Source organism: Gorilla gorilla, chromosome 16, assembly GCF_029281585.2.
Source record: "Gorilla gorilla gorilla isolate KB3781 chromosome 16, NHGRI_mGorGor1-v2.1_pri, whole genome shotgun sequence".
In the NCBI taxonomy this organism is placed as follows: Eukaryota; Metazoa; Chordata; class Mammalia; order Primates; family Hominidae; genus Gorilla; species Gorilla gorilla.
The window spans coordinates 77,381,907-77,408,902 of NC_073240.2; the positions used below are offsets into that span (position 1 = coordinate 77,381,907).

General features: G+C 36.8%; 1 protein-coding gene across 13 annotated transcripts in view; it reads right to left on the reverse strand.

The window, feature by feature from the left end:
- Positions 1-26,996, reverse strand: part of SCAPER (S-phase cyclin A associated protein in the ER) — a 556,007-nt gene that overhangs the window by 152,583 nt on the left and 376,428 nt on the right. For all 13 annotated transcript variants that reach the window (XM_063699056.1, XM_063699058.1, XM_063699055.1 and 10 more), the window contains one exon: positions 2,475-2,590. In XM_063699056.1, the coding sequence (XP_063555126.1) occupies positions 2,475-2,590 (116 nt within the window). The remainder of the gene's footprint in view (positions 1-2,474; positions 2,591-26,996) is intronic.

Sequence of the window (26,996 nt, forward strand, 5' to 3'; positions counted from 1 at the left end):
TGTCTTTATAGCAGCATGATTTATAGTCCTTTGGGTATATACCCAGTAATGGGATGGCTGGGTCAAGTGGTATTTCTAGTTCTAGATCCCTGAGGAATCGCCACACTGACTTCCACAATGGTTGAACTAGTTTACAGTCCCACCAACAGTGTAAAAGTGTTCCTATTTCTCCACATCCTCTCCAGCACCTGTTGTTTCCTGACTTTTTAATGATTGCCATTCTAACTGGTGTGAGATGATATCTCATAGTGGTTTTGATTTGCATTTCTCTGATGGCCAGTGATGATGAGCATTTTTTCATGTGTTTTTTGGCTGCATAAATGTCTTCTTTTGAGAAGTGTCTATTCATGTCCTTCGCCCACTTTTTTATGGGGTTGTTTGTTTTTTCTTGTAAATTTGTTTGAGTTCATTGTAGATTCTGGATATTAGCCCTTTGTCAGATGAGTAGGTTGCGAAAATTTTCTCCCATGTTGTAGGTTGCCTGTTCACTCTGATGGTAGTTTCTTTTGCTGTGCAGAAGCTCTTTAGTTTAATTAGATCCCATTTGTCAATTTTGTCTTTTGTTGCCATTGCTTTTGGTGTTTTGGACATGAAGTCCTTGCCCACGCCTATGTCCTGAATGGTAATGCCTAGGTTTTCTTCTAGGGTTTTTATGGTTTTAGGTCTAACGTTTAAATCTTTAATCCATCTTGAATTGATTTTTGTATAAGGTGTAATTTACAGATTCAATGCCATCCCCATCAAGCTACCAATGACTTTCTTCACAGAATTGGAAAAAACTACTTTAAAGTTCATATGGAACCAAAAAAGAGCCCACATCGCCAAGTCAATCCTAGGCCAAAAGAACAAAGCTGGAGGCATCACACTACCTGACTTCAAACTACACTACAAGGCTACAGTAACCAAAACAGCATGGTACTGGTACCAAAACAGAGATATAGATCAATGGAACAGAACAGAGCCCTCAGAAGTAACGCCGCATACCTACAACTATCTGATCTTTGACAAACCTGAGAAAAACAAGCAATGGGGAAACGATTCCCTATTTAATAAATAGTGCTGGGAAAACTGGCTAGCCATATGTGGAAAACTGGCTAGCCATATGTAGAAAGCTGAAACTGGATCCCTTCCTTACACCTTATTCACTTAACATTTATAATGTAACTTTACATTATAATATACATATATACACTATAATGAACACTTAACAGTTTACAAAGAGGTCTCATATATGTTATTTCAACTGGTCCCATAGTAGCACCACGAGGTGAATATGATTACATTTATTTTTCCAAATAAGGAAACAGATGCAATGAAATTAAGGCACTCACTCAAATTTTCTTAGCTAGTAGCCTGGCAGAGGTAAAACTAGAACCCATGTTTGTCCTACTCCAAAGCCAATGCTATTTCTTTTTAATACAAATGCCTCTCAGAAAAAAAAGATAACATACTCTTGGAATTTTTTTTCCTGTTGTGTCCAGTGGACAAATGAAGCATTTACTTTTTTTTTTTCTTTTTGAGACAGGGTCTTGCTCTGTTGCCCAGACTAGAATGTGGTGATGCAATCATGGTTCACAGCAGCCTTGACCTCCTGGGCTCTAGTGATCCTTCCTCTCTTAGCCTCCTGTGTAGCTGGGACTACAGGTGTGTGCCACTATGCCTGGCTAAATTTGTTAATGTTTTGTAGGGACAGGGTCTCGCTACATTGCCCAGGCTAGCCTTGAACTTCTGGCCTCAAGTGATCCTCCTGCCTTGACCTCCCAAAGTGCTGGGATCATAGATGTGAGCCATTGCGCCCTGCCTAAATGAACTTTTATTAAAACCTCTTATTTAAACTCTGTAAATAAGAGTCTCCACAAAATACCCAGAAATTGCAGACGTTACAACCCAGGAACACAATACTTCTGAAACAACATTGCTGCTATACCCCAGGTGGCCAGGGACTAAAGGGGGACTTAAGAGAACAGGAAAGCAATTTACCGTTAAAGACCAACGTGCAATTCAGTTCCCAGCAATTTGGCTGGGATGCTAGACCATGGCACTCTTCGCCTCTGACTGCTCTTCCTGTATGGTAGGAACTTCTTGAAATTTCACAGCTCAGACTTTTGTTAATGTACTTACTCACCTCTTTTTTCACATGTAACACAATAAGTTAGCTTTCTGTTACTATTATTTATTTGTGCTCAATTTTTGGAAGCAGTTAGAATTGCTCAAGAGTTCATCAATTCTTCTTGATTTCAGATTAGAGCACATCACAGACCAAAGAGATTTCCTTTATAAGGCTTTTTAGGCTCAATTTGAGTTTTGTAAGTGACATTGAGCACCTCTGTTTTTCTCCCTAATGGGGAGTGTAAGCTTTTGGTATTCAACCCTGAATACACATACAATTTTCTTGTGGTTCTCCATATGGAAACCATAGGGCAGAAATGACTCACAAATGAAATGTAAAAAATAGATTAAGAAACTATACTTACTTAGGAGGAATTCTTAAAACTGTGTTCACATTTGTGACTGGGACTACTGCTTGAAGGATGTGTTCAAGGGCTGTTAATCCACCAGCAGCTTGAAATGCAATCTGATCTGCCACATTCTAGACAGAAATACAAACAGAAGTTAGCCCAATTTCCCAGGCATTAAACTATAACCAAATGATATCTGTAGTCTGAAACATGCTGATGGTTCAACTATTCTACAAATATTATTTTATAAATATTTGTTGAATGCTACTCACTGCTAATTGTTTCAGTACTAGGAAATATAGGTCAAAAGGAGTGAGCATAAAATATATGGTTGCTGTCCTCCATGAAGCTTAAAATTGGTACATGGCAAGCACAGGCAACCAAAGCAAAAATGGACAAGTGGGATCACATCAAGTTAAAAAGCTTCTGCACAGCAAAGGAAACAATCCACCAAGCAAAGAGACAACCCACAGAATGGGAGAAAATATTTACAAACTATCTATCTGACAAGGGATTAACAACCAGAATATATAAGCACTCAAACAACTCTGTAGGAAAAAATCTAATAATCCAATTTTAAAATGGGCAAAAAATCTGAATAGACATTTCTCAAGAGAAGACATACAGATGGCAAACAGGCATAGGAAAAGGTGCCCAACATCACTGATCATTAAAAAAATGCAAATCAAAACTACAGTGAGATATCACCTCACCCCAGTTAAAATGGCTTTTATCCAAAGACAGGTAGTAACAAATGCTGGTGAGGATGTGGAGAGGGAACTCTCATACACTGTTCGTGGGAATGTAAATTAGTACAATCACTATGGAGAATAGTTTGGAGATTTTTCAAAAAACTAAAAACAGAGCTGCCATATGACCCAGCAATTCCACTGGTAGGTATATGCCCAAAAGAAAGGAGATCCATATTATCTAAGAGATATCTGCTCTCCCATATTTACTACAGCACTATTCACAATATAGCCAAGAACTGGAAGCAACCTAAGTGTCCATCAGGAGATGAGTGGATAAAGAAAACGTAGTACATATACGGAATGGAGTACTATTCAGCCATAAAAACGAATGAGATCCTGTTATTTGCAACAACACAGATGGAAGTGGAGGTCCTTATGTTAAGTGAAATGAGCCAGGTGAAGTAAACGAACTTCACATGTGCTCATTTATTTGTGGGAGCTAAACATTAAAACAATTGAACTCATGGAGATAGAGAATGGAAGGATGGGTACCAGAGACTGAGAAGGGTAGTGGGGGGGATGGGGTAGTGGGGAAGGAAGTGAGGGTAGTTAATGGGTACAAAACAATAGTCAGAAAGAATAAGACCTAGTACTTGATAGCCCAACAGGGTGAATATAATCAATAATAATTTAATTGTTCATTTACAAATAACTAAAAGAATATAGTTGGATTGTTTGTAACACAAAAAATGAATGCTTTAGGTGATGGATACCCCATTTACTGATATGTGATTATTAAGCATTGTATGCCTATATCAAAATATCTCATGTACACCATAAATACATATATAAACTATGTAACCACAAAAATTAAAAATCAGAAAAAAAAATGAGTGGCTAGGACCAACACTAATCAGATAGTTATAAATAAGGTGATTTTAATTATAAGTACCTTGAAAGATAAAAGGTTCTCTATGAGAATAATGGGGGAATCAACTATATAATGCGGAAAGGGTCAGGATAGGCTTCTCCAAGAAAATTGAAGTTTTAAGACACGTAAAAGAAAGTGGGAAGAGAAGAAGCACTCCAGGCAAAGGAAAAAAATTATATATACATTTTTAGCAACACTTACTTAAAAATCACATCTTTATCACATTGTAATCTTAATTACCACCTAACAATATAGACTTCCACAAAGATTCCCTCTACTAGAATATTTGTCTTCAGCAATAAAAGATAATCTAATATCTAAACATTTTAGCTGTGTCCTTTTTAAAAAATACCATTTCAGCTATTTTGGGAGAACATTAAGTAACAATTTTAGAACTAAACCTATGATTATTTCTATGCAATTTACGATCTGTATATAATTCTTGTGGGAAATAACATTTCCAAGTTATTTGCATTTCTTTGGCATGGGGAAGAGAAGAGTAATTCTATGCTACACTGTATGTTTTTAAGCATAGGCAGAATCAATGCAATATATATGTAAAAAATAAGATAGCAACCTATTGTGATTTGAATTGTGCCCCCCTCAAAATTCATTTGTGGAGGTCCCAACCCCTAGTATTTCAGAATGTAACCGTATTTGAAGAGAAGATCTTTAAAGTGGTAACTAAGTTAAAAGTGAGGCCGTTAGAGTAGGCTCTGGTCCAATATTACTGGCGTTCTTATAAGAGGAGAAAGAGACACTGGGGTTACACCTGCACAGTCAAGAAGCCACATGAGGACACAGCAAGTGGTGGCCATCCATGAGCCAAGGAGAGAGGTGTCAGGAGAAACCAAACCTGTTGACACCTTGATCTTGGACTTCCAGCATCTAAAACCGAGGGAAAATCAATTTCTGTTGTTTAACCAACCCAGTCTGTGGCACTTTGTTATGGCAGCCCCAAGCAAACTAATACAACCCCTCTATTACATCACCACCTTATATTTCTTCTAATAGCATTCCACAGCCTTGAAACGCTGAAATACTGAGGTTTTTTTGAAAAGGGAGTAGGGAGAAGATATTAGTATATATAAGCTCTGTCAAACATATTTGCCTGATTCTCCTGGTGTTCTGAGCATTAATGACGTATCAATTATTGTCTCCAGTACATGTCTAGAGTTTAGCAGTGTAATCAAATGCTTATCTTAATCATTCAATTGCTCTTTGTGCACAATAAAATACATTTTGTGACTATAAGAAGTTCATTGTGAAAGCTAGACAAGACTCATACATTTAAGATTAAAATTAATAATTTTGTTATTAATGGAAAAATATTTCTTTGCAATAAAACTAACAATCAAAACCTGCAAAATCCAGGTACCTAGTAATTTACTTAATACTGTAATGCTGTTGTTACTGCCTCTGTTTATGCTAGGATGTCAACATATTTAGAATAATAAGCTCTGTATTATCATATAATATACACAAAGAAAAGTGCACTAATCATAATTGTACAGCTGGATGCGTTAAAACAAATTGAACACATTGTGTAACAACTCCAAAATTAAAATACAAAGCTTTATAGTATGCCTTGGTATCCCTTGTGCCCATCTTATTCACTGTCTCTTCCTTGTCCCAAAATGTAAAGGTTATCCTGACTTTTAAACTCATGAATTCATTTTGCCTTCTTTTCATATCTATACCACACTTTACCCAACTGTGTCTAGCTTTTTTTGGTTGATTGTTTATTTCTAAATTCATTCATGTTGCTGCCTGTAGCAGTATTTCATTCATTTTCTTTGCTGTATATTTTCTGGATATTATTCTATATCCACTTATTTAAATGTTTCACTGCTGATTGACATTTAGCTTGTTTCTACTTTGACACTTCGGACAACACTCCTTTAAACATTTGTGCACATGTATTTGGCACATGTGATATGCAGCTATATTGGGCATATCTAGGAGTAGAACTGCTGGGTCACAGAGTATGCATAGGTTCAGTTTTAGTAGCTATGGCCAAACAGCTTTCTAAAATATTTCAAACAATATTTGTGGTATAGTGTTAATTTCAGTTATTCCACATTCTCACTCAAAATTGGTTTTACCAGTCTTTTTAACTTTAGTCATTGTAATGGGTGTGTACTGGCATTTTTTTGAGGTTTTTATTTGCTGTTTCCTGATGACCAGGCAGGTTGAACATCTTATGTTTATTGGCTGTTCATGATTTTAAAAATTTAATTAAATTTTTAAATTTAAAAATTTAAGGCTCAGATCTTAAATATACTGTTCAATCAAACTTGACAAATGCTTATCAAGACACATCCATTTCTATCACGCCAGAAAGTTCCCCCATGCTCCTTGTATGGTCAATCCTTCCTCCCTGAAACGACAACTGATTTGTTTCATAGTACCATAAGTTAGGGTTGTCTACCATAGATTTTCAAATAAGTTAAATCATATAGTATGTATAAATATTTTCTGGATTTAATTTGGTAGGGACTGGCTATCCTACCAGTAGTTTTACACCAAGCCTAGGGAACTATGGAAACATCTCAAGTGTAGGGAAAATGGTAGAGGGTCAAGATGGGGATGTAAACATACACCTCCTTTCTTATATGTAAAACAAATAAGGATTCCAGATAAAATATTTTAAAACATTAAAAATCATAACAATATTAAAAAATAAATGAAACATCTCTGTGAAACAGGGATGGAGAAGCTCATAGTAATGCATAAGGCAAGGGTCCAATTTTTAGTAGATTCTCAAAAGAACATTTGCTCCTTTAGATTATCCCCTCTTCTTCAGCTTTCACACTGATTCAGCCTCCAAATTCTGAATATTCTACTTCTGTTAGACTTCTTGCCTCTTCTATCCATGACTACTGTTGATTACCATGTCAGGACCATGTCTAGTTAGGTTCTCATGGTATCTTGTTTGAGGTATTACAGCAACCTCCTAATTAGTATCTTTGGGTCCAAGCTTACCCTAGCCAGCCCATTTGCTAGAGCACTGCTTCCCAAACTCTATCGAATAAAAGCCAATTTTTTGTTTTTAAAATTTTTACTCCATTATAGACTGACACTTTTGTGAAATACAATACAGATGAAGTACTGAACAAATGGGAAAAAATGTACTAAGTAGAAGGCCACATTTAAAAATAGTGTGAAAATAACCACATTGCCAAAGGCACTCTAAAAATTCAATGCAATTTCCATCAAAATGCTACCATCATTCTTCACAGAGCTAGAAAAAACAATCCTAAAAATCACATGGAACCAAAAAAGAGCCTGCATAGCCCAAGCAAGACTAAACAAAAAGAACGAATCTGGAGGCATCACATTACCTGATTTCAAACTATACTATAAGGCCACAGTCACCAAAACAGCATGGTACTGGTATAAAAATGGGCACACAGACCAACGGAACAGAACAGAGAACCCAGAAATAAACCCAAATACTTAAGAGCCAACTGGTCTTCAACAAAGCAAACAAAAAACATAAAGTGGGTAAAGGACACCATATTCAACAAACGGTGCTGGGATAATTGGCAAGCCACATGCAGGAGAATGAAACTGGATCCTCATCTCTCACCTTATACAAAAATCAACTCAAGATGGATCAAGGACTTAAATCTAAGATCTGAAACTATAAAAATTCTAGAAGATAATATCGGAAAAACTCTTCTAGACATTGACTTAGACAAGGATTTCATGACCAAGAACCCCAAAGCAAATGCAATAAAAACAAAGATAAATAGCTGGAATTTAATTAAACGAAAGAGCTTTTGCATGGCAAAAGGAACAGTCAGCAGAATAAACAGACAACTCACAGAGTGGGAGAAAATCTTCACAATCTATACATCCAACAAAGGACTAATATCTAGAAACTACAAGGAACTCAAATTAGCAAGAAAAATTAGCAAACAACAACAACAACAACAACAACAAACAAACAACCCCATCAAAACATAGGCTGAGGACATGAATAGACAATTCTCAAAAGAACATATACAAATGGCCAATAAACATATGAAAAAATGTTCAACATCACTAATAATCAGGGAAATGCAAATCAAAACCACAATGTGATACCACCTTACTCCAGCAAGAATGGCTATTAAAAAAAATAGATGTTGGTGTGGATGCAGTGAAAAGGGAACACTTCTACATTGCTGGTGGGAATGTAAACGAGGAAAACAGTGTGGAGATTCCTTAAAGAACTAAAAGTAGAAGTACCATTTGATCCAGCAATTCCACTACTGGGCATCTACCCAGAGAAAAAGAAGTCATTATGCAAAAAAGATACTTGCTCATGCATGTTTATAGCAGCACAATTCATGATTGCAAAAATGTGGAACCAACCCAAATGCCCATCAATCAACAAGTGGATAAAGAAACTGGTGTGTGTGTGTGTGTGTGTGTGTGCACGCGCGCGTGCACGTATGGAATACTACTCAGCCATTAAAAGGAATGAATTAATGCCATTTGCAGCAACCTGGATGGGATTGGAGACTATTATTTTAAGTGGAGTAACTCAGGGATGGAAAACCAAACATTGTATGTTCTCACTCATAAGTGGGAGCTAAGCTATGAGGATGCAAAGGCATAAGAATGATACAATGAACTCTGGGAACTCAGGGGGAAAGGGTAGGAAGAGGGTGAGGGATAAAAGACTACAAATTGGGTTCAGTGTATACTGCTGGGGAGATGGGTGCACCAAAATCTCACAAATCACCACTAAAGAACTTACTCATGTAACCAAATATCACCTGTTCCCCAAAAACCTATGGAATAAATAAATACAATAAAAGAAATAAATAAAATAGTAGATGCAAAAAGACATAAAATTACTCTGTCAACTTGCAAAATTTACTCTTGATTTGTGTATTTATCTCATTATGTTTCATAACAGTGGCCTGGCAATGGCTTATGGACTCCGTTTGAGTAGTCCTGCCCTGGATACACACTGAAGAAATACCCTAAAGAGTAAATGTCATTACATCACTCTTTGCTTAAAACACTCCAGGGACAACTTCTTCACCGTCTACAGAAAGAGATTCACGGACCTCAGAATGATCCCTCTCCAATAGCCTCCTTCCCTTCCAGGATCCTTCCTCTCTTGTAACCAAATTCCTTATATAACCTCTACTTTTTCATGCCTCTGTGCTTTTGCATAAACTGTTCCTTTTCAGAAGGATGATCCTCTAGTTTTTCATCTTTGTATCTCCACTAAACTCTGAGCTTGCTGATGTCAGAGACCATGTCTGCTTCATCATCATATCCCAAAGACTTAGCACAGGGGACTGCACTCAGTAATTGCTCACAATGTTTGCTGAATGAGAAGGAAGGCTGACAAAGATACTCTCATTATATATATATATATGTGTGTGTGTGTGTGTGTGTGTGTGTGTGTGTATATATATATATATATATATATTTTTTTTTTTTTTTTTTTTTTTTTTTTTGAGATGGAGTCTTGCTCTGTCACCCAGGCTGGGGTGCAATGGCGCGATCTCGGCTCACTGCAACCTCTGCCTCCTGAGTTCAAGTGATTCTTCTACCTCAGCCTCCCGGGTAGCTGGGATTACAGGCACCTGACAACATGCCCGGCTAATTTTTGTATTTTTTTTTTAGTAGAGACGGGGTTTCACCATGTTGGTCAGGCTGGTCTCGAACTCCTGACCTCAGGTGATCCACCCGCCTTGGCCTCCCAAAGTGCTGGGATTACAGGCGTGAGCCACCACATCCGGCCCCATTATACATGGTTTTAACTGCTAAAACACAAACAATAATTTCTCTAGTATGATTGCAGGATGAAATCCTCCATTCTTGTTACTATGTTTGCCTCACAGAATAGTTTTTCACTGGAAATGAGCTTCATGACCAAAGAATGAGATTCAGTTTTCCAAGACTGAAGGAAATGTTCACCCTGAACTTCCTTAACAACCATCAAGAAGGGAACTAAACTCTCCTCTCATATTCCATCTTAGTGTAAAGCCTTTATGTACTGACATCTCTCAACTCAAAAACAGGGCATAGAGTACTTTAAGCCAAGCAGAAACACCGGTTGATCAGTCTGTCGACAGGGAAATCAAGCAGCACCACTGCTATTCCTGCAGACCCTCCACAATGGGAGGAAACTGGGTCAGCACTGCAGAAGTGGAGGGGAAAAGGACTGAGTAAAAGCAGATCATTTTAATGTATACATCTATGCCTTAAAAAAAAAACCCTCCAAAAAACCCTCAAAGCCTTTTCTGCAATGCCAACAACATGGATGCGACCTCTTGAAAAACCTAAGACACAAGCTCTAACAGATACTAAACAGGACCAAATAAGCCAATTTCAGGAAGATAAAGGCTATTCAGAGCCAACTTTTTACTAATGTACTATTGGAAACTGAAGTTACAGTTTATTATTTGCAGCTTTTCAAAAAAAAAAAAAAGCAAAAAAGCAAAATCAACTGTGAAATTAAAAAATCTCCCAAATCTCCACCTGGAGCTAAGGAAGATTCTGGTTATGTGTACTTCTGGATTAGAGATGCAACAAGCCACCTCGGGACTCTCTTCCATGGAGCATGGCCAGATAGACACACTGCTCAGTATCATCCTAAGTTCTTCATGTCCCACATCAAGCCCTATTCATCCATCACATCTGCCGTACCTCATGGCCCCATTCTCTCTTGTCTGCAAGCTCCTCAAGAGTGGCATCTGACTCATCTTTGCAGCCCCAGTCCTGGCACAGAGCAGGAATGGTAAATACCTGATAGATTAGTGATGGAACAAAAGAATGAACAAGTGAAAGGACTTATTTCAGACAGTAAAAATGTCCTGTGAGATATGATAGATTAACACAACATAGAGGCATGTTAAATATAACAAGGAGAAATACTGCTCACTGGATTCCATTCCCTAACAGTTTATACATAAAGATGGATGAAACAATCCTGTGATATTAGAGATGATTTCTTCATCTCATGGGGACAGAAAGGGAAAGTCAAGCTGTCTCAATGATGAACCAACCAAATATTAAAACTAAGAGAGAAAAAAACCTTCGCAAGCATGTGGCGTTAAATACCTTATATGCAAATCTAAAAAGAAAATAATCCTCATACAAATCTACGTAGACTTAAACAACACAGAAAGCTTCCCCATCTCTTGTTCCTCTCTTTTCATACCACACTAACTTCCTGTGCCAATCACTTGGCACTTCTTATACTGTGCTCTGATTACATTTCTGGATGGCTTAATACCATAATAATAAGACTGGATGCTCTTCAGATATACCATTTTATACTTGTCCCTATCCCTCTTAGCATCCAGAAAAAGCAAGTACACTAAAAATCCTTAACCATAATTATCTTCTCCGTTCAAACTGCCACCTTTCCAACTTGTAGTGTTCAAATGCTCTCCCAATCCGTTAAGACCAAGATCAAATGTTGCTTCTTCTGTTAAGTCACTCAGATCCCCTCAACTAAAATCAAAGCTCTCTGTATATTTAACTGTATTTTTTTGTGTGGCCCTTACCACTTTCTACTTTACGCAAAGTTATTTGTGTCCATGTAGTAGACTGTAAAGCCTATACTCTCCTATGTCTGTGTTCCTACCCAGGGCCAAACACAGGATGCACACACTGCAGGTATCAAGCAAAGTGTTTTCAGTGACTGAAAATATCTCATTCTAGAAAGGTGAATTCCCTTTTACCCCTTTTCTAATTCTCTGCATTCAGACATATGAAACTGGAAAAAACTTTCACAGAAAGCTTGGTAATTCTGATTTGATTGAGAAAAACATACCTTTAAAGATAAGATGTGTGGCTTCCCTTATGTACCTGGCCTAATACCTTAAAAGCTCTGCCTTCCCCTGCTCTCACCCACTGTGAGACTGACAACTGACTAATAGGATTAGTGGCTCCATTCTAATAACCCCACTTAGCTAAAGGCCAGCAAAAAATGACAGTCTCAATCTGAATTACACAGCCAGGGAATCCATCCAATTATTAACTAGAGTAACTGTTATTACCTCTCCCAATCAAAGAAGAGGCAGCTGTTAATCTTTGGCAGCCTGCAAAGGCTAGTGGCCTTTGTACTTGACTTTTCTGTAGACAATAATTATGTTCTTTGTGATCAGGGAGGAAGGCCTTCAAAGCTTTTTAGACAGAGGTGGCAGATGGGGAAAACTGTTTGTGTGTTCATTAGCAGTATAGGCTACATTTGTTCTGAGCATCTGTGGCACCTTAAGACCTGTTTAGAGAAAATACAAGTAGGTTTTGGCAAGTCCATAAATTTAGAACTCAGTAGCCTAATTTATAGAGATGAGAAGGTCCTGAAGTGAAAATTTTTATGGTCGTTTTTCCCAATATGGAAAACTTTACTAACACTTAAAAGACATCATTTCCACTTTTCTACTATCCTTGTCTGTTAATGTTAGTTTAAAAGAAGGAAGCACAATGAGATGATGCTCCTTGTTCTGTGTTTTTCCCTTACAAGCTTCCTAACTGCTGGCTTCTTTATATTCCTATAATCTACATAAATATCTATGCTCAGCTTTTCAGCTGTAGGCACTAACACTGATAGTACTAGGTTTTGGGGTCAAGGATGTTACAAGAACAAAAACATACTGTGGGAAGGTGATGCCAAAAACAGTAAAATTATAAGCTACAGTTTGAAGGCTTAGGCGATACAGTAAGTGGGGCTGAGAGGCTAGAAAAGCTTTCTCAGTATCAGAGGAACAATTCCTTTGCGATGCTAATTAGAAGCTGGACTCTTTGGAAGACGCTCCCTGAGGGAGCTGAATTGCACCATTTCTGACCCATTTGGACTAAGGAAGGAAAGAGCAGAGTGAGTGAGAGAGGGTGAGTGCAGTAACTGAAGGACAGAAGCAGACCACAAGACGTGAGTGGTCTTTCTCTTTCTTTTTAAGCTGTTGGGAGATAGATGACCAAAGATTAGTATGAAGAGTTCATTACTGCAATCCAACAAAGCTCATGATAGTTATTTTGATCTTCCTTAACCTCAAGTTCTCCAAAGCTGCCAAGTGGGAGGCACTGGGCCAGGACCAGCACTCATAGTCTAGTAAGCAGTAGACTTACAAATAGATAAATGCAATATAGTGAGATAAATGTTATAATGAGTGGATATAAAAAGATGCTCATAGAAGAAATGATTCCTTTGACTAATTCTTTAGAACACAACTGGACAATGTGGACAGTTTTCTGAGCTACTATGCTCTCAAATTAAAAGACAAAGGACCTAAGTCAAGACTGTATACATGATGTTCCTTGTACAACTTCTTTATATGCCAACCATTTTCAACTTCCAGGTCTACCCACTGGTTTACAGCAGAACCTTATGAGTCTTAACACAGCAGTTCCTTTTTTCTTTGCCCCTATATCTCAAGTATCCTGAATGTTTTAAAGTTTGAAGGTAAAAGAAATTTGGGACTATGAGAGCAAAGAAAATTTGCTTTGGGCAAATGGGTTATATAGACAAGAGCCAGTAACATGGACAAACTCTAATGGGTCCAGCAGCTCCCAGGAGGCAGGACCTTAGAGCTCAGAGGCTTTTCTCAGAGGTGGCAATTTCTATTTTCTCTCCATCATAACACTTTTGCTTCTTTACTGATTTTTCTATTTATTTGGTTGTAAACTAAATCATAATGATTATAGTATCTGTTTACTTAATCACAAACTAGATTGTGAGGTCTCTAACAGCTGGAATTATGTTTATATTGCGTCTAGCAAAAAGTAGGTATTCAATAAATATTTGCTGAATCAAAGAATAAAGTTACAATTAATTTAATTTCTGGGGCTCTGACATCAGAAATTCCCTTAAGAGGAGAGACAGCCCATCAATGAGAAAGAAAAGGCTTAGAATCCCACAGCCTTGGAAAAGTCAAGGTAAGGGTACAAGTAAGCTAGAAACTTTGGAAAACGTTACTGGTCCTTGTCTGTGCTGACAGAGAAGGCAGGTCCTACTGTTAGGCCTGCCTGAAGGGAAAGAGGGAAAGGAGAGACCAGAGATGTGAAGGCCAACCACAGGGCCTTTGTCAATCATCCTGTCTTACTCATCTTGGCATCAGTTTTTTTTTTTTTGCGTTATTCTTAGGGAAAGTAGTGACCCAGAACTCAGAACTTTCTTTCTTTTTTTTTTTTTATATATATTATTTTAAAAAAATTTTTAAATTATACTTTAAGTTCCGGGATACATGTGCAGGTTTGTTACATTGGTAAACACGTGCCATGGTAGTTTGCTGCACCCATCAACCTGTCATCTACATTTGGTATTTCTCTTAATGCTATCCCTCCCCTAGCACCCCACCCCTCAACTGGCCCCAATGCGTGATGTTTTCCTCCCTGTGTTCTCATTGTTCAATTCCCACTTATGAGTGAAAACATGCAGTGTTTGGTTTTCTGTTCTTGTGTTACTTTGCTGAGAATGATGGTTTCCAGCTTCATCCATGTCTCTGTAAAGGACATGAACTCATCCTTTTTTATGGCTGCATAGTATTCCATGGTATGTATGTGGCACATTTTCTTTATCCAGTCTATCATTGATGGACATTTGGGTTGGTTCCAAGTCTTTGGTATTGTGAATAGTGCTGCAATAAACATATGTGTGCATGTGTCTTTATAGTAGAATGATTTATAATCCTTTGGGTATATACCCAGTAATGGGATTGCTGGTGACCCAGAACTTTCTATAGCCTGAGGGACAGAGGGGGAAAGCAATTCTTGGGAGTCAAAACAAACTTAAGGAGGAAACAGGAACCCAAATTTTACTTTTATCAAATTACCATCTTGGAGGGCTACTGACAGCAACATTTCGAGGGCTTACCATGTAACAGGCCCTGGGCTATCTTCACATATAAGTCCTCACAACAATCCTATGAGGTAGGATTCATCAGCCCCATTATACAGATAAGGAAATCAGTCTTAGAACAATCAGTTACTTGCTCAAATGTACAAAGCTAGAGGTAGCAGAGCTGGAGACTGAGTCTAGGTTTATCTGATTTCTGAGTGTGTAATGGGTTTACACCAAGAATGCTGTGGGAAAATCTTGCATGTAACTGCAAGTATGCGTTTGACTTTTGGCACCCTTATCTCTAAATAGCCCAAATTTATAAAATCTTGGGCTACTTAGAGCCCAAGATTTTACTATATATACATAGACTTTTAAAAATATATTTTTAAAACTTTTTATTTTCAAGTAATTTTAGATTTATAGAAGGGTTGCAAGGATAGTAGAGATTTCCTATATGCCTTAGTCGAGCTTTCCTTTGTATTAACATCTTTTTTTTTTAGATGGAGTCTTGCTCTGTCACCCAGGCTGGAGTGCCTCTCAAGTGAGGCAGATCTTGACTCACTGCAACCTCTGCCTCCCGGGTTCAAGCCATTCTCCTGCCTCAGCCTCCCAGGTAGCTGGGACTACAGGCATGTGCCACTACACCCGGCTAATTTTTTTGTATTTTTAGTAGAGATGGGGTTTCACATATTGGCCAAGCTGGTCTCAAACTCCTGACCTCAAGTGATCCACCCACCTCGGCCTCCCAAAGCGCTGGAATTACAAGCATAAGCCACCGTGCCCAGTCCATATTAACATCTTATATAACCATGGTATGTTTATCAAAACTAAGAAATTATATTGGTAGTATACTTTTAACTAACCTATAGCCTTTATTTTGATTTTCTGTTTTTCTATTGATGTCCTCCTTTTTCTGTTCCAGGATTGAATATAGAGTACCACATTGCATTTAGCTTAATAATAAAGATAAGTAAAGTTACTTTTAGGATTAGAGGAGGGATCCTGAGCTTTCTTATATTAGCATTCACTAGCAGCTTAAAAAAAAAATCCTTGAAATAATCCAGACTCAAAGAATATAAAGGAATGTTAAGTTTGACTATCACAAGTAAATAAAAAGGAAATGAAAGAGCTAACTAGATTCTAAGGGACTGAAATATGAGTAGTTCTTTTAACCAGTGGTGCAGTTCTTGAGATTGCCAGGAAATGGGAAGAAATGTGCACACAGCAGGAGGGAAACAGGCCTTGGGTAAGGCGGCAGGAAATGTGGGAAAATGTGGGACCAGGGTTAGAAAAGACTCCAGGTGGCCCAAGATGGGCTCCCTGCAGCTCAAGCCCCAGCTGGCCTTCAATAGTTCCTCAGCCAGGGCATCTTTCAAAACACCTTCCTTCCTGGATGTCAGAACTGGAGCTCATCTCTGCAGGCTCTGCTTCCAACTTCAGCACAGATACTGCTTCAGTCTTTAGAGTACGCCTTTTCCACTTGTGCCATGATAAGATATTTATTGCAATATATATATTTTTTTCTTTCCAAGAAGCAGCTGGGGTAAAAGTCTTTAGATGAGAAACAAGGAAAGTCAAGCACAGCTAATTTTAGAGATGATCCTGTTAGCAAGTACTGGGTCTGCTTAATTTAGTCTAAAGGAAACGAAGGGAAGGAAACAGCTAGTGATAGGCAGGGGCAGGGTTTTCTCAGATGGATTATCTGGAGCCTGCTCTCTGGTTTAGACCCTCCTGTTCTCTAGCACCTAAAAGGCTTATGGGAGAAATACAGGAGGCAAAAACATTGCAAAATGTGTTCCTATCAGACTATCTGACACAAAATGTAGTGCAGCAAGGAAGAAGGTAAAGATGAACCACCTTTCAGCACAGGGACTTCAAGGTACCCACGTTAATCTATACTTTGGTCATGGATGAACAGTGTTTAACATTGTTGAGCTTCTGTTCTCCATCATAATGTCACAAATAATACCTTCTTATATGGAGAACAGTGTGAAAACTTTTCTCAGAATATCTGTTCTTCTTGATTTTGCTAAAGCAAACGTGATCAAGTGTTTACTGAAGAGTTAATATTGCCCCACTGAATTCTAACTTTAGAGCTACTCTGTGCTGCTACTATTAGCTAGTGAGAATAAGACCTTTACTAAAGGCGAACTGAAACATTTAAAAGGCTGCTCATTTAAGGCAAACAAAACTCAGAAGAGTCTTCAAGCCCGGAGGACACCTGACCATTAAATAATTTTATGAAAAGGCAAATATAAAATCCCTTCCTCTTCATAAGGAGCACTTTTAAGTTCATTCGAAGAGAAATTTGAGGATTAATTTATATTTACACAACACTTTTAATCTGAAATTTAAAATACATTTAGCTTTAAGTCAGCAGGCAAGTTTATATCCTCACCACATAGGCAAGTGATCATATAGAAAATAAATGTAAAGATCCTAAAAAAAAAACTATACCTCTGAAAATATTCATTTGTAAATATTAAATGGCACACAACACCAGGAGGCCTTTTTAGCAGGGAAAGGGAGAAGTAGGGATCTGAGAAAGATAGGCAGGAATGACATATTTTATCAGGGGAATCAGGTAGAAAGACCATTTAGGGTTGTTAACTTTGTGATATAAGTGATTTCAAAATAAGTCTTGTCCTAGCAGCTACAGCCCAGAACATCTACTGTCCACTAGACTATGAGCTCCTTATGAGCATGGACTGTGTATCCACTGTTCAGAAGCTATTACAATAGTGGCTAAGAGCATGGCCTATGAAATAATTCTGCCAGAGTTTGGATCTTAACTCCTCCTCTTATCCTCTTGATGCCTCGGTGTTCTTATTCATATAACAGGGCTAATACTTCCTATCTCAAGTGCTTGTTTAGATGACTGAATAATCTGCATAAATGTTAGTGATGATCATCTTTAAATTCTGTCCCCCAAACTCCTCTAGCTAAATAAGTGCCTAATAAATTTTTAGGAAACAAATGTTAGTTCCTACTCTAGAGAGCTCTTGCTTTTTCTAGGCTTCACATTTCATTTCTATTTCATTCAATGCTAAGTGATACTCATAATAGTATACCCTTAATGTTCTTGATGTACATATCCTGGGATCTTTGTAGTATCTTAAAATTGTACTACAGTATAGTTTCTCTCATAAAACCTATATTTTAGCTAAGAATCTAACTACTCACTCATGTTACTTCCTCAAAGGGGCCTTCTCTAACCTCTAGATTGTGTTTAGTCTTCCTACTATATCCATGAACAACTGTGTATTTCCTTAGTTATAATAGTGATCACTCTTTATTGTAATTATTTGTTTGTCTAGAAGGACAGAGCCTATAGCTATCTTTTGTTTTTTTGTTTTTGTTTTTGTTTTGAGACAAAGTCTCACTCTGTCACCCAGGCTGGAGTGCAGTGGTGTGATCATAGGTCACTGCGGCCTCCACCTCCTGGGCTTAAGTGACCCTCCCAACCCAGCCTTCGAGTAGCTGGGACTACAGGCACACGCCACCACACCTGGCTAGTTTTTGTATTTTTAGTAGAGATGGGGTTTTGCCATATTGCTCAGGCTGGGCTTGAACTCCTGAGCTTAAGTGACCCAACCACCTTGACCTCCCAAAGTCCTGGGATGACAGGCATGAGCCACTGTACCCAGCCTATAGCTGTCTTATCACTGCTGTTTCCCATGTGCTTGGTCCATTTTAAAAAATCACTAACATTTGTTGTACTCATACACACCCCCCACCCCTCCAACAGACAAACACACACATGCCCTCCAAGTACTCTCCTAAGTGCTGCCTTGCAAGAACTGTCTATCACAACAGCATGAGGTTGATACAATTACTATTCCCATCTACATGGGGAAACTAAAGCTCAGAGAAAATAAGTAGTTGGCTTATGATTATATAAATAGTAAGTGCTGATCAGGAAGTCAAACCCAGATATGTCTGACTCTAGAATCTGAGCTTTCAAACACCATAGTATATTGCCTCCCTGCATGGTACACGCTGAAAAACAAAATTGTTTAATTGAACTAAAATGTCTATAAAGTGAATGCAATTATATAAAGGGTCAGTGGCGGGAAGTTTTCCTAGACAGATGATAGCACTACAAATATAATGAACTAAAAACTTTTAGATTAGAGATAGCTCTATGTTACTCCTGAGAGAAAAGTTACTGAAGCTTTGAAAAGGGTCATTATTCAGGTAGCTAAGAATAAATGGTAAAAGAGAGAAAATAAGTACAGAATTCAGGAATTTTAGATCAGCAAGGAATGTGAAAATCATCTCATTTCTTTATGAAAATTAAATACTATTAGATGAGACAAAGATATGCCTTGGAATATATTACGATGGTCATTTTGGGTATCTGTATACTTACTAGCTTTTTATGGTATATTTTATAACTCACTGTCTTGGATTCATATATAAACAGGCTTTGTTAATATATCAATTCAGCAAACTATCTAGTATCTAGAATATATAAGGAATGTATAGTTGGTGCTTTAGAAGACCAAATCTAAGGTCAGAAAAAAAAAACCCAAATAATTAGGCTCACGACTGTAATCCCAGCACTTTGGGAGGGTGGGGAGAGAGGATCTCTGGAGGCCAGGAGTTCGAGACCAATTTTCATTAGTTAATAAACTGAAGTGATAAGAAGAGTTAGCCCTTCATAGCTGTAGTTAGGTTATCCATTTGTGTCCCTGATGTTACAATTAAGTATCACAATAATACATAAATGATAATACCTTATATAAAGTGTATACAAAGCTGTTAACAATATTAACAAAATGGCGTAATTAAAAAACACAACTTGTTGAAATACTGACTTCTACATATTCCTCCCATAATTCCAAAATAGGTCAGCTTAACTCTCATGAAGTATTAATGTCTTTAATAAAAGTGGCACACTGCTTTAAATAAATGTATTAAATTTGTTTAAAAAATCTATTAAATTTGTTTCTATGGCAATGGATGCAAAGTTAGTAGACAAGTCTCTAAAGTCTTCTATCAAATGAACTCAGCAGTCTTATCGCCCTGTGTCCCCAGATACTAGGGTACAATTTGTTTATCACTGATCTTGAATATAAGGATGTTAATGCATTATTCAGAAATGTATTATACATTTTACTGCTTTTGTACAGAGAATTTAATTCAGAGAATGCTTTGTGCCCGCAAGAATTTAGTGTAAATTACACATAAAAAGTCATATAATATGTTTCTGACAAGTGATTTATACATTCCTATTCATCAAAGTAGACTGTTAGTGTATAACATTATTTCTCATTTACATGGGGAATTCTATTCTGAAAAATCCAAAATGCATTGTTACTAACTTTCATTTTCTAAAAATTGTAAAAACCTATGGAGAATAATAATTTAGGTCAAATTATGAGACAGAGACAGAGAGCAAGTACCCCAGTATAATTTATTCCAATTTGAATTTGGTGGAGAGATACTTCTTCAATCACTATACAATGACTGATTCACCAGTAGGAAGTCAGTTACAAGATTGCTGATTTCAATTCTATCAATAAAGCAATGGTTCATCTTCAAATAATAAACTAATGTTTAAGTTTTATATTTTGAGGAAAAAGTAAAACTGTGATACTCATATTCTAATTCTGAAGGTGATTTGCACATACAGCTTGTAGCAAGATGTGAAAAATATGGACTGTACAGAGATTGTTGAAATACATACAAGCATGTGCAAAATGCAAACTTCATATTTTTACACTAAGACAGAGTAGTAAATAAGTATTTCAACCATAAAGTGTAAATGTTAACAAAATGTTGGGGGATGGGGACATTAGAGGAGTGACGACTAAGGTGTAGAATTTCTTTTTAGGGTAATTAAATGTTCTAAAATTGATTGTGGTCATGGTTGCACAGCTCTGTGACTATACTAAAAGCCACTGAATTGTACAGTTTAAATGGGTGAATTGTAAGGCATAAAATTATATATAAATAGAGCTGTTAAAAATATTAACAAAATGGTCTAATTAAAAATACAACTTCATGTGATATGTTTCTGACAAGTGATTTATACATTCCTATTCATCAAAATAGACTGTTAGTATATAATGTTATTTCTCATTTACATAGGGAATTCTATTCTGAAAAATTCAAAATGCATTGTTACTATATAAATACATATATAATATATGTAAATGTTGGTTTCCTATATATTCCTCCCATAATTCCAAAATAGGTCAGCTTAACTCTCATGAAGTATTCATGTCTTTAATAAAAGTGGCATATTGCTTATATTGCTTTAACCAATCATGATATATAAAATTCAAATTAGAAGACAATTTTATAAAAATATTTTTTACCTTATAAAGGGGTTCACACTCAGTTAAACTAATTGGAGGTATAAAGTTTTAAATAATAGATGAGAAATATATATTTGCATAAAATGAGGAAGATTTGAAATCAGGCAAAACTCCATGATACTAAGTTTGGATATGCCACACTTTTGTTTCTCAAACCAGCCAACACATTTCCAATATTGTGACCACAGAAGTACTGAGCTATGGTTCCCAGGTCAGTCACTGATTGTCCTTTATGTAAATCTGATAGAACTGACTAATAATCAACAAAGAGATTCAGAATCTATTTGCTTTGGAAAAATGAGTAATAATATAAATAACTTTTAGGATCCAAATTCCAAAGGCAATTAAATTACATCCAGGGAATCATTTATTCACTCAATAAACATTTTTGGGCATCCACCCAATGCCAAATACTGAGGTGGGTCTGCTTTAGGAAGACAGTTAAACAACCATAATTGCATAGTACATATTATAACAGGAGTACAATCAGAGGGCTCAGAGAGCACAGAAGAGTAATAACGGTTTACTTTTTTTTGAAGAAAATACATACTTTATATATGAAAAATAACTACTGCAGCATGTTTCCATGTATGCTTGGAGAGGATGATATGCTTTCCATTTCAATGTCCCAGTCAGTAAAAAATGTGCATAAATCAACAACCACCAATCCCAATTGTTGTGTGTAACTTTGGTGACTTCACTTAACCTCTCCTACCTTAGTTTTTTCACGCACACCATGAATTCCTGACTTTCCTAAGACTGAAATAACTGTCAGTACTGAAATAAGACTCTTATGTTAAACTATGGTTTAAAGTTCCTTCAAAACATCAACACAATCAGCTTTACACAAATCTTCCTTATCTTGATGGCCCAATTACTCAAATACTTTACTTACTTTACCAGCAAATCTGTAAAAATTCCATAGCTTTGCAAGACAACATGCAGCAGTAAAATACTGTAAAATGCTTTCCTCTTACAGTAAAAGCAAAACAAAAACAAAAATTCAGATATATGAACCAGCCATGCATGCAACATTTTTATGCTCTGTATAGATGGCACTAGTCTACCCTGTGGAGAATGGAGAGCCATGGTAGAAGGCCTTGAGAAGACTAGTGTCTATATAATGAGACAAAAGTGATAATAAGTAGCTATAAGATAAGGCAAAATTTGGTAGGTGTCTGAAGAAAAGTGCAGACAAAGTGTTTCAGAGTTCAAAGAAGAGAAGATCATTACTTCTGGGAAAATATTTTCATTTAAATTACTAGACATTTATGGATGATTCCATTAGAAACAAGATCAATATAAATATAAGTGAATATTTTTAAATATATTCACTTAATATTTACATCTTACTGCATATTTTTGACTCTATATTTTTAAGACACTCAGACATAGAAAATGACAGTCCCAAATTCTGCTTAGAAAAGTTCATTCTGTGCTTTAAGATGTTTAAGATAGCTGTTACAGCTTCTGGAGTTGTGTTTTTTTGTTCTTTTTTTTTGTTTGTTTTTACCATTCATGTAAAGACTTACCAATACATAAGAGTGTATGCATGAAATGAAACAAGAATTGAAAGTTAATTTTGAAAGATCTAGGGAATAAATATGAATGGTAGGTTTACACACAGGGAAGATCTAAGTGACCTAACCATTCAAATAATCCATTGTATGCCCCTTAAAATGTGAAAAATTAAACATAATTACTGACCATATTAAAACAGACTAAACTAATACATGATTGTTAGGCATAATTTATTTTTTGGTAAAGCTAGATTTTCTGTATGTATACTTAAAAAATATATAGGCATTCCTTTGTCTGGGTGCCTATTTTAATTAGTCACTGTTAGAATTTTATCCTGTTAAAAGATTTTCACGGGTAGATCAAGTAATTTTATCTTTGCCTTTATGACATCATTAGCCCCATCTTAGGATTTAACTGATTTTGAATTCTTGGTCTAAAACACAAACTTATAATTATGATGTTTTTCCTGCATAGTAATTTTGATTCATAGGATTAGTAACCTATTGAAAATCTTCACTCTCCTAAACTCATATCTATCATAAGGCCCTTAGCATACTTTAACTCCCAATTATATGCAGTCCTACTATGTTACTGTTGTGGACTACAGTGTAATTTTTTTTCTTTTTTAAATATAAATTAAAAAGTAATTTTATTTTAAAAATTTCAACTTTTATTTTAGATACAGGGGGAACATATGTGGGTTACATGGGAATACTACATGATGCTGAGGTTGAGCCCATCACCCAGGTAGTGAGCACAGTACCCAACAGGTAGTTTTTCAACTTGCTCCCCGTCCCTCCCCTTCTAGTTGTCCCCATTGTCCACTGCTTCCATCTTTATGTCCATATGTGTTCAGTGCTTAGCTTCCACTTATCAGTGAGAACATGTGGTATTTGGTTTTCTGTTCCTGCATTAGTTTGCTCAGGATTATGGCCTTCATGTTGTTGCAGAGGACATGATTTCATTCTTTTTCATGGCTGTGTAGTATTCAATGGTGTATATATACCACATTTTCTTTATTCAATCCACGATGGATGGGCACCTGGGTTGATTCCATGTCTTTACTATTGTGAATAGCACAGTGGTGAACATAAGAGTGCATGTGTCTTTTTGGCAGAATGCTTTATTTTCTTTTGGGTATACACCCAAGTAATGGGATTGTTGGGTCAAATGGTAGATCTGTTTTAAGTTCTTCAAGAAATCTCCAGACTGCTTTCCACAGTGGCTGGACTAATTTACGTTCCCACCAACAGAGTAGACGCATTCCTTTTTCTCTCAGCCTTGCCAGCATCTGTGGTTTTTTGACTTAAAAAAGTAGTTGAACATTGTCAATAATTAATAAAATACTCACGTATTTTTACAATTTCTAGGTTCATCATTTTTATATATCCTATTCCTTCCCTCTGAGCTCATTTTCTTGTTGAAGTATACCTTTTAATTATTTTTAGTGATGACCTGTGGTACTTATATTTCCTTATCTTTGAATATCTGAAAATAGCTTCATTTTGTCTTCATTCTTGAGTGTTTTACTGTGCATAAAATTCTACATGATAATTATGCATTTTGAACATATTGCTGTATTGGTTTTTGGCAGCTCTTATCGCTAAGATGAAGTTTGCTACGAGTCTAACTGTACATTTTACATAATCTGTCTCTACTCTAGTAGTTTAAAGTATTTTCTTCTTCTCTTTGATCTTTTGCAGTTTCACTGTGATGCCTTTATTCAATTCTTGAAAATTATCAGGTGTTTTATGTCAAATAGTGCTAATTCTTCTTTTCTTTCCATTCTCTTCATCCAGAACTCCAAATAAACATCAATGGAGCCCCACAGTTTATACTCTATCATTCTGAACCATTCTTTCACACTTTTTATCTGTTCTTCTGCTATTTTTAAGATATAGTCCTTAATATTAATACTATGACCGAAGCTATTAATTCTACTTCCAGTCTAGATTTTTTTTCCCTGTCAAGTTTATTTTTAATTTCAAAGCTATATTTTTACTTCCTAGAGTTCAGTTTTTAAATCACCTATGATTTCATTTTTGCCTCTTTTTTCATACTTACCTGTTGTTTTCATTTATCTCTTTGAGAATACTAAATATATTTCCTGAAAAATCTTTTTCAAATAGTTTTTTTTTTGTTTTTTGTTTTTTGTTTTTTTTTTTAGGGGGGGACGTAGTTTTCTGCTTTTGTTGCCCAGGCTGGAGTGCAGTCGCGCGATCTCGGCTCACTGCAACCTCTACCTCCCATGTTCAAGCTATTCTCCTGCCTCAGCCTCCCAAGTAGCTTGGATTACAGATGCCCAACACCATGCCCGGCTAATTTTTTTTTTTTGTATTTTTAGTAGAGACGGGGTTTCACCATGTTGGCCAGGCTGGTCTCGAACTCCTGACCGCAGATGATCCACCTGCCTCGGCCTCCCAAAGTGGTGGGATTACAGGCGCGAGCCATCACGCCCAACCCAGATAGTTTTATAAAATTAATTTCACCTATAATTTTATCTGTTATAAATTCTTGTTCTATTTTTGAAAGTTATGTCATGGCTTTCTTAATATTTGATTTATGCATGTTTGTAGTTTTGGTTTGCAGGTGCATTTTGGGCGAGAGGCTTTTTGTTTTATTCTGTCTCTTCCTCTATTATTTAGCAGCTTCATAGTTGCTTTCCTTGGGCACCTAGGGCTCCAGGTCATATAAATGGCAATTCAGTGGTTGGAGTTCCAGCACTGATACTGAAGATATTGCAGATACAGTTACTGAGCTGGCAGGTGGCTTGGTTCAATTCTTGGTTGTGAAACTGTGTGCTCTCTCTTCTTCCCTAGGCTTAAAGCTTCCTATTAAGCTGCTGTAATCAGTAGCAGTTTTTATTCCACCTCCTTTTAGGAGAAGAAAAGACCCAAGCTCTGACTGTAGGTTGTGAACATAGCTGTTGTATGGGGCATTTAGCCCCCTTTTATTCCAATCCTAGTCACAACAGTCTGCCTCTGGACAAGGAGCACAACAGAATTATGAATGGCTTCTGCTAATTTTACTATTTGGTGTTTATATTCACTCTATTTCTAGTCCATAGAAATCCCAGTTTTGTTTTTGACAGCCTATGTCCTCTTCTGTTTAAAATTTTTTTATTTTTGTTTTTTATGTATTTGGAGGAGAAGGATGTGTCAATGTATAAACTTACTGTGTCAAGACAACCCAAAACTTTCCCCAACTATCTGGAAACCTTGTCTTTCCCATTGGCTTACATAACACTTCACTCCGATTTTCCCCACCAGTCTAACATTTATCTTTGTCTTTGAAGGCTCTTCTCTTTTTGCCTTTAAATCAGGGGTCAACAAACTTTTTCTTAAAGAACCAGATAGTAAACAGTACAAGTTTTGCAGGCCAAGAAGCAAAATCAAGGACTTTAGATAAAATGTAATCATTAATAAATGTAAAAGCCATTCTTAGTTGGTGGGCAACTGAAAACAGGCAGTGGGCCAGATTTGGTCCATGGGCTATAGTTTGCCAGTCTCTGCCTTAAATAATAATATTCCTTATGTTTTTCTTTTTTGTCCTGTCTTCTTCATTCTATAGATTATCATCCATTTCTACTGTTTCCTTTACTATATCTAAGCTGATGACCCCAAGCCTGTATCTCGAGTCTAGATCTCTCTTCTAAATCTCATACTTTTACAGATAACTTTCTACCAGGTATCTTACCATCATTTGGATGTCCCATAAGCACATCAACATGTCCAGAGAGGAATCTGTTATTTTTCTTATAAGAAATGAAACCTGATCCTGAATGGCACCACCATCCATACTCCATTTTTAGCTTCTTCCTTTTCCCTACTCTTCACAGCCAATATTGATTTAGTCTCTTAAACACTTTTCAAATGCATTTCTCCAGGTTCAAACAATCCCTATCGTCAGCTTACTTCAGGCTGCCACCATCTCACTCGAATATCCAAAATAGCTCCTTAGAGGCTTTTCTGCTATAGGTTTGCCTTCCTCCAATCTGCTCACCACATTGCAGCCTGAAAGATCTTTCCAAAATGCAAACTTTATCACTTCATTCTTCCTTCAGTGGCTCTCACTGTCTTTATCTGACTCATCACCAACCAGTCCCTGATTATCTCTCTAGTCTCATCATTTACCATTCCCAACCTAGCTATGCTCCAGCCATTATGAATGACTGAAGCACCACACTTTCTTCTGTGCTTCTCTGGGTCTTAGCAAGTGCCATTCTCTGATTGAAACACTGTTAAAAACGTCCTACTCATATCTGCCAAA